General features: G+C 35.0%; 1 protein-coding gene across 1 annotated transcript in view; it reads left to right on the top strand.

Annotated features, from left to right (window-relative positions):
- The window catches only part of LOC129278021 (nucleoporin NUP188-like), a 48,151-nt gene that overhangs the window by 10,775 nt on the left and 23,609 nt on the right, over window positions 1-13,767 (top strand). Inside the window, exons 11-25 of the mRNA XM_064110684.1 lie at window positions 402-484; window positions 1,084-1,155; window positions 4,169-4,211; window positions 5,027-5,227; window positions 5,796-5,885; window positions 6,601-6,666; window positions 7,109-7,222; window positions 7,782-7,911; window positions 8,446-8,511; window positions 9,667-9,889; window positions 10,820-10,907; window positions 11,164-11,240; window positions 11,658-11,772; window positions 12,526-12,658; window positions 13,568-13,664. Of these exons, the coding sequence (XP_063966754.1) occupies window positions 402-484; window positions 1,084-1,155; window positions 4,169-4,211; window positions 5,027-5,227; window positions 5,796-5,885; window positions 6,601-6,666; window positions 7,109-7,222; window positions 7,782-7,911; window positions 8,446-8,511; window positions 9,667-9,889; window positions 10,820-10,907; window positions 11,164-11,240; window positions 11,658-11,772; window positions 12,526-12,658; window positions 13,568-13,664 (1,598 nt within the window). The remainder of the gene's footprint in view (window positions 1-401; window positions 485-1,083; window positions 1,156-4,168; window positions 4,212-5,026; window positions 5,228-5,795; window positions 5,886-6,600; window positions 6,667-7,108; window positions 7,223-7,781; window positions 7,912-8,445; window positions 8,512-9,666; window positions 9,890-10,819; window positions 10,908-11,163; window positions 11,241-11,657; window positions 11,773-12,525; window positions 12,659-13,567; window positions 13,665-13,767) is intronic.

Raw genomic sequence — 13,767 nt, 5'->3', positions numbered from 1 at the left:
GTGTGTTGGCTCAGGTGGTAGAGCATCCGTCTTATAACCAGGTCGGGAGTTCAAGCCCCAGCCTTATCAGACAACGTAGATCTGGTGCTGCATAATGGTTGCAGGGCCCAAAATCAATTGGGCAAAATGAATTTTCAGAGTATTTCTTTTTCAGATTTCTATTTCAAACAATACAGATTTTCATTGTATTTTATTTTCATTTTCATTTAAAAAGACCTAAATATTTTTTATTTCTCAACTAGGTCCCTGAATCATACCCTTCCCCCTAGGATAGGTAATCTGAAAGCTTATAATTTTTGCATTATAATACTTTTCTCCTTCTTTTTGAGACAGTTTCTTCTATACTATAATACCATCTCATGTACTCATTAATCTTAATCTTTATCTTCTTGTTTTGATAGCAACAAGGTTTTGGTACTAGACAACCTTACAGGCATCTATTGGATGCTGAAGAAATGGCACAGAAACTCTCAAACAAGATGGAGTAAGTATTCATCCAAATTTTTATAAAATAAAATAATAATATAGGATTTGTATAGTGCACGTATCCACCTTGCTAAGTGCCCAAGGCACTCCTATATTACCTTGGCTAAGCTAGTCTACTGATTCTGGTGCGCACAGCTTTTTGAGGAATTACTTCCTGCCGGTACCCATTTACCTCACCTGGGTCGAGTGCAGCACAGTGTGGATAATTTTCTTGCTGAAGGAAAACACGCCATGGCTAGGATTCGAACCCATGACCCTCTGTTTGAAAGGCGAGAGTCAGGACCACTAGACCATGACGCGCCCACATTTAGTTATTTATTTAGTGCTTAAGGGCATCAATTATTACTGCAGTAAGTGCACTCTAGTTTGTGCATTCTAATATCTAGTTCCTGTTGAAGAAAACAAAATACACATTGACAGGTGAAAAATGAAAGAAAAAATGAGAAAAGCAAAGGCTAAACAATACAAACCTTGTCAAGTTAAAGAAAGCTTTAAATATGTTTTAAAATAACTAATTTTAAAATAAATAGCCAAGAGCATTTTTTTAGGTCCATTTAGGATAATTGCTAACAGAGTGATCTTGTGTCAACTCCCCAGATTCTTATGCTGTGTTATAGTACTAGAATGCATGGACCTGTTTCCACTGATGGCTTTAGCTGATAAGAGCAGGTAAGCTTTAGCATTTCTCCAAAAACTAATCTATATTTTTATTTATTCTTATTTTTGCAAGAAGCATGATTAAAGGTTTTTATTAATATTTCCACTGTATTTTTCTCAATGTATGAATTGAAATTCCACCAAGTATGTTTGAAAGTTTTATTCAATGATCTTCATTAAATATCAATGAGTGAATCAATCAGTTATGAGTCTCTAATAAAAATGTAGTTTTAGAGTTGTAGGTAATTTTCTGTCATGCAGAAATCAGCTAAAACCTGTTCTTATGTCTGTTTGTCTTATGTTTGTTTGAACAAGTCTTTTATTCAGTGAAGATGTAGGAAATTTGAAGTTATACCTCTTTACCTTACAATCTATTATCCATCTTTTATTAAAGAAAGGTAAACCGTAGTAAAATCATTGCAAAATATCAATTTTTGAATATTTCTTGTCAGATTTCGGCTATATTGGACTTATTGATCTGTTAGGTTTTGTTTGGTTTTATTTCAGTATAAAAAGTCTAAGTGATCCAGGGCTCCACACTAACCCTTTTTTTCTACTGGTCCAACCTATTCATGTCGGACCAGTAGATACCCAGTTTTTCAATTTTTTACTGGTCCGAACCTAAAATCTACTGGTCCCAAAAAATAAAGAAAACATTAAAAAAAGGTGTGAGTTTATTTTGCTGTCCTTTCTTGTTACCCCCCCAAAAAAAAAATAAATGAAGGAATGAATGAATGAAAGACAAAAAGAAAGAAAGGAAGAAAGAATAAAAGAAAGGAAGGAAGGAAGAAAAAAGCAAAGGTAAAGAAAGGATAGATGTGAAGGAAGGAAAAAAAGAAAGAACTAAAGAAAGAAAGAAGGAAAGGAAGGAAAGAAAGAACAAAAATAAGAAAGAAAGAACGAAAGAAAAAAAGGAAGGAAAGAAAGAAAGAAAGAAAGAACGAAAGAAAGAAAGAAAGAAAGAAAGAAAGAAAAAAAAAAGAAGGAAAGAAATGATGCAAGCAATAAAGAAAGAAAAAACAAAAGACAGAAAGTAATGAAAAAAAGAAAAAGAAAGAAGGAAAGAAGCAATAAAACAAGAAAGAAAGGGTAAAAGGAGAGATGGAAAGAAGGAAAAAAGAAAGAATAAAAGAAACGAAGGAAGAAAAAAGTAAAGAAAAAATGTGAAGGAAGGAAAAAAAAAACCAAAGAAGGAAAGGAAGGAAAGAAAGAACAAAAGAAAAAAAGAATGAAGGAAAGAAGGAAAGAAATGAAGCAAGCAATATAGAAAGAAAGAACAAAAGACAAAGTAATGAAAGAAAAAAGGAAAGAAGGAATAAAAAAAGAAAGAAAGGGTAAAAGGAGAGATGGAAAGAAGGAAAACAGAAAGAAAGGATTGAAAGAAGGAAGAAATCAAGAAAAGGGAAAATGATAGAAGGAAAAAGGAATGTTGGGAAGGAATAAAGAAGGAAGGAAGCAAGCAAGCAATATAAAAAAAAAGAAAGAAAATGTAAAAGAATAAATGAAAGGAAGAACAAAAAAGAAAGACCAAACTTCAAAGAAAGAAAGGAAAGGAAGCAAGCAGTAAATAAAAGGAAGAAAGAAAAGGTAAAAGGATAGATGGAACAAAGGGGAAAAAGAAAGAACAAAAGACAAAGAAGAAAGGAAGGAATGAAAGAGAGAAAGGGCTGAAAGAAGGAATAAAAACAAGAAAGGGTAAAGAAAGGATGGATGGAATGAGGAAAGAAAGAAAGTAACAAAGAATGAAGGAAAGAAAGGGGAAAAGAAGGAAGGAAATGAAGAAAGAAAGAAGAGACAAATATAGGATGGATGGACTCAAGAATTAAAGAAAGAAGGAAATCAAAAAAGAAAGAAAAAGAAAGAGCATTAGAAATAGAGAAAAATATTAACAGGACAGAAAGAATGAAAGAACAAAAGACAAAGAAAAAGGGAAAATTAAAAAAGAAAGACAGTAAAAGAAGAGAGGGAAGAAACAAAGAAAGATTGAAAAGAAAGAAGGAAAGAAAACAAAGGAAGAAAGCTAAAACTATCATCATAAATAAATTATCAGTTTCTTTTTGGCTCAATTAAAATATACTAGTACTAGCTACGAAAGAAACCAAGTGTATCAACACACACACAAATGCATATGTGGGGCTATCATGTATTCAGACGATATCACTCGAAACCCGATCTCTTTGAACTAAAACAGAAGTGAAAATTTCTCCTTTTACTGCTTACAAATGACAGAGTTACCCCAATTTTGGCAAATTTTTAGGAAATATGGACATTATAAGAGCTTTTCATTAGTGTGAAATGTGAATTTTGACAGTTCTGTGAGAGATTTCTGCCAGAGGTTAGCCAAGCTTCGTTCGTGCAGCCAGTAGGAAATTTACCATGTGGGCTGTGTGGCTGGCTAGCCACGTGTACACTGTATGTTACCCTATCAAAAATTGCATGCGATTCATTCTGTGTGTGTTCTGTGTGTGAATGCCAGAATTTAACGGGAGGAAAATGGTTCGCAATTTGAGTCATGGAATATTTTTCATGTTTATGTTGGACTAGCGAATTTGACCATTTCTGAAAAAGTTACTGGCCCAACAATAGTTTTTATTACTGTTTATGTCGGACCCATAAATCTTGCTATTTTTGGAAAAATTACTGACCCGACAATGATATTTTTTACTGGTCATGTCGGACCAGTAAATCTTGCTATTTCTGAAAATCTACTGGTCCGACAGTAATTTTTACCGGTCTGGGACCGTCGGACCGGCGCTAGTGTCGAGCCCTGGTGATCTTATCCAACATCTTACAGGAATCAATTAAATAATGAGATAAACATAACTTTTTGTTGTTAGTAATATTTGAATTAATTAATATTCAAGTTACTGGTCTCCGTCAAACACAAGATATTGTCAATTGTATGAAGCATGTGAACTGATCGAAATAACTTTTCTATGGATCTTAGGAATACTCAACAACTTGATTGATTTATTGTTTATCTTACAAAAGAGTGACATTACCTTTGTGCTTTTACTCTTTGCAGTTTAGAGAATCATCCTCTTATTGCCAACCAAAAATTAACAAAGGTAAGAAAACTATGATGTTCATATTCTATTCTTGAGGAAGAAATTTAGTTCACACGTACTTTTGTGTTTGTTTATTACATTTCTGTCAAGCCGTTAACCCATTGTGGACTGATCCCGCATAGATCCTGTTTATTCTATGGAGAATGTGTGTTATACCTGTAGCATAATTGGTGAGTTAGTCTCCAACAAGTGATTGTGAAATTGTATAGTTAATTTAAATAGATATTAAAGTAAAGTTTTGAAAATGAATATATTGAAATATTGTTTTATGATTTGTGAGAGATTAAAAAAAATATTACATGCAGTATGTAATGAGGTTGGGGATTTGAAAATAAGCAAAGAGAAAGGCAGGAAATTCATGTATTTCTTATTGAAAGTCATGGTTTAGTGAAATGTATGTAAAGAGTTTTGTATCATTTGTGTAATTAAGATGGAATGACTTAATGAAATACATTCAAATGTACTGTGTTTGTACATGTATGTACATGAACTTAATTTAAAATCATTTGGTAATCGATTTCACAATAACATTACTTTGACTATCCACAAGTCCCTTGATTACTATCATTAAATGTTTTGGTTATACTCAAGAGCTCTTTTTGGAACCAAAATGTCTTTGATCGGACTTATGCACAGTTGTTCTGTGAGGGGAACTGGCCAATTGAAACCAGGGAATTTTCAAATGTTGAAATTAAAAAAACAAACAGCAAACATACAGATTGCTGCAATGAATTTCTTGTTTCTCTTTATGTGCTGGATGAAATGAGGATGTCTTGAGATAATACTTCATTTTCTTCACCTTAATGTATGTTTAGGAGTTTTCCAGCGCTGTCCAGTCCCTTGGTCAAGCATCCAGTCACACCCCCATCCAGCTGGCTTGGATGGTCATCCACACCGCCGCCTGGCCAGGCAAGGACACTGCTCTCGTGAGACGGTTAGGAAACCAGGCTCTCCGGCTCCATGTCTTTAAATACCTAACCTTTGGTCTATCAAAGGCTCTGTCTGATGAAAACTCAGTGAGTGTAATGGCAAGCATTTTTTTTTGGTGTTGCAGAAGTGCTTTGGCTCTGTAGAAAAGCCTCCAGATTTAACCCCCCTCTTTGCATAGTCAACATTTGGGTCCTATTTTATAAAGAATTGTTATAATAACAAATGCACAATTTTCTATAACATATTTACAATTAGCCAATCAAATTTCATGATTTCAGTAGCTTTTATTTTATTTTTCACAAATGTGATACTATTACAAGTTCTTTGAAACATGCCGCTGTTGTGAAAAGATTGTTTTCTTGATATATCTTGAGCTTAAGAGATCAGCTGCACCTTGGAAGAAAACAGATGAGTTGGAAAATCATAGTAATAATCTTACTTCGAGTTGTCCATGAAAGCCTGCCTTTTGGAGTTATAATGCCCATTTAAGAATCGCCATAGAAATAATATGATGGCTTTAAAAATTTCTGTTAATCTAATATTTCAGTCAATTTTCATAGAGTAGTAAAATTTGCTTCTCTCTGTCCACTTTTCATTAAAATTGATATGAAATAAGGGTAAATTGACCCCTTTCACATGACTTTGTCTATACAGGTTGAGTCAATGGCATGTCATTCTGTCATCTATTCTCTGATGTCTGTTGTACTTAATGTGTTTCAAGAAGATTCGCTTGGAGGAGTACAGGTAAGATTTCTAATAATTTTTTTTTTAAATTAGACCTTTCAAAATGAAAATGAACTAAACAATGTGTGTTGCTTTACATGACGAATGAATCACTTGTCATCACAACTCCCCCACCCTCACATCACCTTCCTCCAACAAAAACCTTGGGACTCTGGCCCAAAGTCACAAAGGTTGTCTTTGAATCAGTGGTTTGAAAGCATAGTTTGTGCAGATTTCATGAAGTAATTTTGCTGTCTTATTTCCTATATTGTGAAGAGTCCATCAGTTAATGTTTTCTTAAATTTTTTATCATGATGTTCGCAATTGACGCTTGTCACTAAAGTGACTGCTTTAATGAGCCATTAACAAATATAATGTAATTGGTTATAATTCCCCTAAAAAGCCAAGGTTTGATTAACAAGACATTCAGCATAAAGACTTATTTACATGTAAAATATGTTTTGGCAATCTTAGACTCCGAGTCATGCAATGTTTCATTTCAGGCCGGTATTTTACAAAAGTTAAAATAAGACTTAGTCTTGCTTTAATAGAAAATCGCACATATTGTTTTACATGTATGTGTAATCTTATTAACAAACGCACAGTAGTTTTTAAGGTGAAAAAGTATCCAGATATGGTCACAAAATTTTCCTCTGTTTAAATCATTCTCTAAATATAACTTTCTATGGTATTTGTCTATTCTGGATGAGTAAATTTTTTTTTCTTCCAAATTAAGGATCTGGTCCACCTGTCCTCTGAGTTTCTATCTCAGCCTCATCTTTGTAGAGAGTTTTGGAACGCGGTAAGTTATTTCTCTTTTATCTTAACAGATATTTCTGGTCATGGTATTGAATTATGTAAGGAACTATCTCACATGCACATAAGAATTAATGTATGCTGTATGATTTGGGAATGACAAAAATAATCAGAATTAACTCTGTTTTGCAGTGATTTACATTTACAGCACACAGATATTCATAATGTAAATATAAACAAATATTTCAGTTGATTGTCACTTTTTTTAAAGTACGTCTGTTCAGTTGTAAAGAACTCAGTAGACTATACCCACTTACTAGACCTGGGAAAGATGTGGCTTAAGATTAAAATTTTAACAAATGACACCATTTGCAATGGTTTTTAATCCACAAACCTCACAGTTCTTTGACAAATAAAGACTTAATCCATTGATCGGCAACATATTGTAATGTCTCCTTTTGAAACCATAATCTGTCTTTACATGATAGGACCTAGAGGGTGGATTTGCAGCTCTACTCCAGTCTTCAATGGCATCCTTTCCGCTGGAATTCTCATTACCTATGAAATTCCTCAAGGCATTGTCAACAGAGGGCAGCAAACAGGTATTAGAGTAAAATCAAATGTAATTTACTGTTGATTTAATTCATGAATTTTGAACATGTACATGAACCATCATCATTTACTACAGTCAGCAATTTTCTCTTTATCGAAAGCTTACTGACTCACACCATGATGACACTCCCTTCTTCCACTTCTTTCTGTCTTGAGCATCCTCATTCAAAGTAAACATACTGCTCTCCTTCTCTATGTCTTCCATGTAATCTTTGGTTGTAGACGAACTAGGTTTTGACCATGTGGGATTAGACCAAACCGAAAGTGTAGGCCAAGTGGAAAATTACCTCCACTTGAAGCACCTGTATGGAGAGATAATTTTAGCAAATGTAGATTACTCTCTTGCCAATCGACCTTGGTACTGCTCTGGGGATTGAACCCTGGACCTTGCGATTTGCAGTCTGAGGACAAATCCACTGTTCCATATCACATCGACCAGTACTTTATATTATTTTTCTTCCATCTTTCATACCTTTTTCATATTGAAATGAAATGATGGATAGAAAAAAAGAAAATTATCCTCATTTTATTTTTTATCTTCCACTATAGATCTACCAGTTGATAGCCCACCTGCCAGCTTTCACCGAACCCCTGGACAATAACCGTAGCTCTGATATAGAGACTTCTAAAGGAGACAACGTGTGGAAACTGGTCAATGATAAGGTCGTTTGCAAAGCAGGTATGAAATCAGCTCCCTCTTTCACAAAACCTGCTATCCATGGCAAGTTATACACTTCTGTGATCAGCTCTTGAAACCATGGTATTTGTTTGGCCAAGATCATATTTGTTATAGAATTCAAGGATTGGTGCTTTAAAACAAGTTTTATAATCAGGGTTCAAATCAATATGGAATAATTCAACTTGACGTAACACCTTGTATCATCTGGAAATGGTGCCATATAAATCAAGTTATATCTATCATTATTATCATCTATTGAGTTTGTGCTTTGTCCAAATCCCATTTTTTATCTAGAAAAAAAAGAGTAAAGAAGAAGACAATTCACAGTTTCACAGGATACGAGTGATCAATGAATAGCTGCTACATGTATGTTACTTTTACTCCACTGAATAGGAATATTTTGAATCTTTTTATGCTATTTTATGGTAATCATATTTGTTTTGTTTTTTGAAAATTTTCTTGTGAATTTATGTTATTTAAGACCATTATAGTGGCTTATTGTTTTAATAGCTTTTATTCTCTTTTACATTTTAGGAAAGCATTCTCCAGGATTTGTGATTCCAGCAGGAACTCTTGGCCAGTTGGAGCAGAGACCAGATGGTAAGACTATGATGACTTTACTTTTATTGAATACAGTCAAACATGTCTATTAGTGCCAGCCAAGGGAAACAGAAAAAGTTGGCATTAGAGACAGGTGGCCTTTATAAACTGGTTCTATATATTCCTTTTGAATGGGAGACAATATCGGTAGCCACTAAAGACAGGTTTTCAATGTATAGACAGGTGACCACCAAGACAAGTTGGAATGTGTTTGTTTTCCTTCACCTGCACTTGGGAGGGGATAAGTGAACGGAATCTCTGTGACCCGGGGATCTCTCCTCTGTGTGTGGACCACTATACCATTGCTTCCCCTTCTCTTATATGAGTAGTGCAGTGGATTCTTGAATTACATGCAAAGGTGGTGATTTTCCTCTACATGGACCTCCACTTAACATCCTGTCCGAGGGACAGTATTTCCATTATTATATGCATGTGTCAGTGATACCAGGAAGGGACACATTAACACACAATGCAGACATTATCTAATACTAATGCAAGTGTGTTTGACCCACTTGGTCTCTTCTATTTCTGATTTCTATTTTGAACAATAAAATGTGGATTTTCATGTCATTTTCATCAATTTAGTTTTAATTATTGTTTGGAGGTCCCTAGTTTGTAAATGAGTCCAAACGGCTTTACACCCTGCAATGTGCAATTCAATGCTGAGGTCATACTTTACTGCCTTCAATAGGCCATTCAGATTTCTGTGTTCGAGGTAACTCTTCATGCTATAGGAATGGAATAATACATGTGCTGCGTTAAAAAAACCCTGTTCTTACATATATAAATGCTTACATGTAGCAACAAATAAATACAACAAACAAATGCAATTTATAAATTCATATAAGAAATCAACATATAGTAAAAGGCAACCAAAAATATTAAAACCATGTAGGCCTCAATACATATATCAAATTTTAGCATAAACAATCAAATAGACATAATTATGGTATACATTCTCGCATCGAACTCAGAATCACCCACATCCACGAGCCATTACACTCAAACAGGCGAGAGAGAGAGATAATGTGTTTAGAAATAGGAAAGGGAATCAAGATGAATATCTACCAATTAATTGTCTTTTATGTATATTATGAAAAAACAACCTGTTTCTGTCTCCCATTCAATATTTCTCCCTACTCTATATTCGTACAGGTCCTCCTCTAATAACATGGGATGTTGATTACAGTGGTTTTCAGCTGTTTCAGTGTGTCTTAGACTGGTTGATCAGCGCTGCACCCACTACATCACCATCAGACACGCTGGTAGAGCAAGCTAAGGATGTCATTGATCTGATAGAACAGATGCTGCAATCTGATTGGTCTGTGTCAGAGTACCTTCAGCCAATCACAGACTGTATACTCCCCCTCGTATCAAGGTATTTAAATTCTCATTTATTACTATTTGTACTCATGTTCAAAGTGTGTGTGTTTATTATGCTTTTTAGCTAAAACCCATACACATTATTGACTTTTTATTGCGAATTAGAATGTGAAAAACATTGAACTGTTAACATGTGAAAGACGTTACCAGTACTACATATCTTAATTTCCAGCATCTATGATTTAGCTATTAAATATATCTACTATTTACATCATAACGGTGTAAATCATTATTTACAAAATTTGGAACCGAATTTTCATAATTCTTTTCTGAATATGACTGTAGAAAGATGTAGATAAGGAATAAATCCTTACTAGATATCACAACTGAGCATTGTGGCATGGGCCTGTAATCCAAGCAACATGGAAATTACAAGTAGATGCAGAGGTTCGAGGTTCAAGCCCTGATCACGTCTTTGGGATGGTGATGTTAGAGGTCGGTCCCAGACGTAAATAATCATATCTGAATGATACATGTTTGTAGAAATTCAATTACAGACATACTTGTTTTAATAAACTGAGCTGTGATGCATACTTCTAGTAGGTGTTTGTCTCACCTAAATGATATGGCAGAGACCTGGTAATCACTTCTCCTGTTAGTCTGTTATAAAAATATTAAAGTTTTTGTTCAACTTGCTCTCATTTCTTTATTTCTGCATCAATTGTGTTTTTGGTACAAATGATCCTATGGTAATACCACATGTGTGTTCATGAGGATGATACGGTCAAAGGTCATCCAGGTGTTAAAAGATCACATTACCTATTTTATTGATTGCAATATCAGGCAAGACTTGTGGTTCACAAACCATCTTGTTTGCAACAGCCAGGGGTATATGTTTTGCTTTGGGTTCTAGAAAAGTGTAAGATGGTTTCCAATTAAATTGAAACAATTTCATATTTTGTTTTTTCTTTTGATCGTTGAATAGCTTGGTTCAAATCCAGCGGCCACCTCTACATCTACTAGGATCATGTGTAAAGTGTCTCAATACCATGGCAAAATATGACCCAGATCAGGTGAGTAAAGAAAAAATGGGTTGCTGGTGACTTTCCTTGATGATAAATTATTGTGAATTGCAGCTCTAATGGATTTCTGTATAAAACTTGGTGGCAATTAGTGACAGCATCATGTTAAAAGTTAATTTCCATTTCTGTGAATGATTAAAATCCTGTAGATGATGGTATGAACTTATTTCATGTAAATGGTCTACTAAGAAAGTACCCTTCTCAGATGAAGAATAATCGTTGTTTTTTTTTCTTTACTATTTTGTAGATATGGCAATCTCTTCAGAATACTGGGTTTCTACCCCACACAGGCACTTTGTACACACAAGTGGGACAAGCGGCAAGGTAATAATTACATGTTTTATCCATACTAATATTGACATGAAAGTATGCATATCCTAGAATAAATTTTTAGTACCATCTTCTTAAACTGAAATTATAGTTAATATTATTCTTCCTATATTATCAATTTGGGGGATGTATGGGGTTGGGCATGGCAGTATCTCAACAGTTTATGAATATATTGTATATTGCAATTGGTTTACATGTTTGTGCAATTTTCAAATTTTGCGGATTCTTCCTATCATTTATTCATTCTTTATTTGTTCTGATTTAAAACAAATTTTTTTAAAAGGAGGGGAAGAGAGACTAAATGTTTATGTGATGTTGTGCATATTGCTATATCAAACATTATTTTAGATTCTTTGGGGTATTAAGACTACACTTTCAAGATTCAATGCGACTCTTTCTTTATTTTTTCAGTGGTGAGGGTGTGTTTCCTGGTACCTACGGGAAAGTTGCTCTGGAATGGGAGAAACAATATGGTATCTATCCTGTCACACTGGAGTTCATCAAGCTAGTAAATACACTCATAGGGGTAAGTCAGGGATATGGTGATGATGATGACAAGATTTTATTGTTGTGATGATGGCGATGATGATCGTAACGAGGGCAATGATCACAGCGATGGTGATTGTGATGATGATGATTACGGTAATGATGATGACAGTGATGGTGATGCTGATGATGGTGATGATGATGATGGTGATGGCAATTATTATGAAGATGACGATAATGATGATTATGATTTGTTTGGCATCACCTGTGCCGGAGAGGCGAAAAGTGAACTGAATCACTATGACCCCCAGGTCTCTCCTCCCGATATAACTGATTTGGGGAGTGCAGGTGGACCACTACACCGGGGTTTCCCCCTACTTTATACGAATAGTGCAGTGGGTTCTTAATGTGCAAAGGTGGTGACTCTCTACACGGATCCTCCATATAATGTCCATCCAAGGGACTGAGTGTTTTCCACTGTAACATAGCTTGCATCTATGGAACAGGGGAGAGACATTTACACACAATGCATGCTTCAGTCATCCACCCGGGTTGGACTCGAACCCACGACCTTTGGTTTAACAGGTAGACGCTTTACTGACTGAGCCAACTTTGCTCTCAAATGATGATATTGATGGTGATGGTAATGGTGATGGTGAGAGAGAGAGAAATTGAATGATTACTGGATGTGAAATAAAGATGTAGTCCCTGGAATAAAAAAATTAGCCCCAAAGCAACCCAAAGTGACCCCTTTGAAGAAAACATAATTTTCTTCTTGAATTCCATTGTCCAGGGACTTGCATCCAGGAGTATAGGAGTAGCCACTTCCCAGGACCTCCTTGCCTGTGTTATCTTCTTACAACGTGATGTCTTCACAACCTTCCAGAGATGGCGCTACACAGACTTCAAGGACAAAGAGAAAATAGGTGAGAAGAAAGAAAGTTCCCAGTATTAGTTCTCTGCTAGGCCAATTCTGTGTAATTTTGCATTTTAGAATCCAAATTCTCTTTCTTCACTTCAGTGACATATACAAGACATGACAAAGCAGTGTTGAGTAGCAAAAGCAAAATGTGGACACCATTTCATGTAGCTTGCCATTACTTCCATTTGCAAATTTTTAATCATTGTAAATGTTGATCAGATGTCTATTAAAGACTATAAAAAGAGAGCAATTGTTACTAATTTATATATTAGAGCTTGGTGGTATAGAGTTACATGCATTTGATCTGAAGTACATTAAGTGTTAATGAAGTATTATTAGAGCATCATGGTAAAAAGGTGAATGTTTTTATTCTTATCCTCTGTGGGACACTATGGCCCGTAATCTGAAGTCTTGTTTAAATTAAGCCATGGTCTAACTCTGTACTTAAATTATGGCAAGCCATGAAATTGAAATCTTTGTTTACATTGTATGTTTCTTATGTTAACCCTGTCCCCCATGCTTTTTATGATGGAGAAAACTATTTTAGTTATCCTTGTCAGACAGTTATCAATGATTTGGGTTTTAAATGAGCTGACAAATTTAAAATCTACTGTTAGATATTTGTGTCACAATTTGGCTTTCCATCGTTGAACCACAGCTTGAGACCAGCAGGCCATTTCATCAAGCTATTCGTAAGTTAAGAGCGACTGGTAAACCTTTCTTACGTGCTAAATCATCACCAAGGAACATTTTAGTGTATACCATTTACCACAAGAAAGGATCACCAGTCATTATTAAAGTTACTCTTAAATTACAAACAGCTTTATGAAACACCCAAGGTTTTATATAAACCCAAGTTCAGAATACAGGCCTAAAATTGAAACTTAATTCATTTTTCATTCCTTTTCTCCAGGTTTGAGTGTAATGGAAGTATTTCATGTTGTTCTTCATGTCGTCCCCACATCACCGTCATCCAAGAAACCTCACCTTCATGATGAAAAGCAAGATGGGTAAGAATACACATTTGCCACTCTCCACCCAGGTACCCAGTAGGAAGAAAGTCCTTGATTGCTCATGCGTCCGATCACGGTAGCCGTGCTTAAGCTGGGGTCA

Source organism: Lytechinus pictus, chromosome 15, assembly GCF_037042905.1.
Source record: "Lytechinus pictus isolate F3 Inbred chromosome 15, Lp3.0, whole genome shotgun sequence".
In the NCBI taxonomy this organism is placed as follows: Eukaryota; Metazoa; Echinodermata; class Echinoidea; order Temnopleuroida; family Toxopneustidae; genus Lytechinus; species Lytechinus pictus.
The sequence above is the reverse complement of the archived record's forward strand: the minus strand, read 5'-3'. Positions and strand labels throughout refer to the sequence as shown.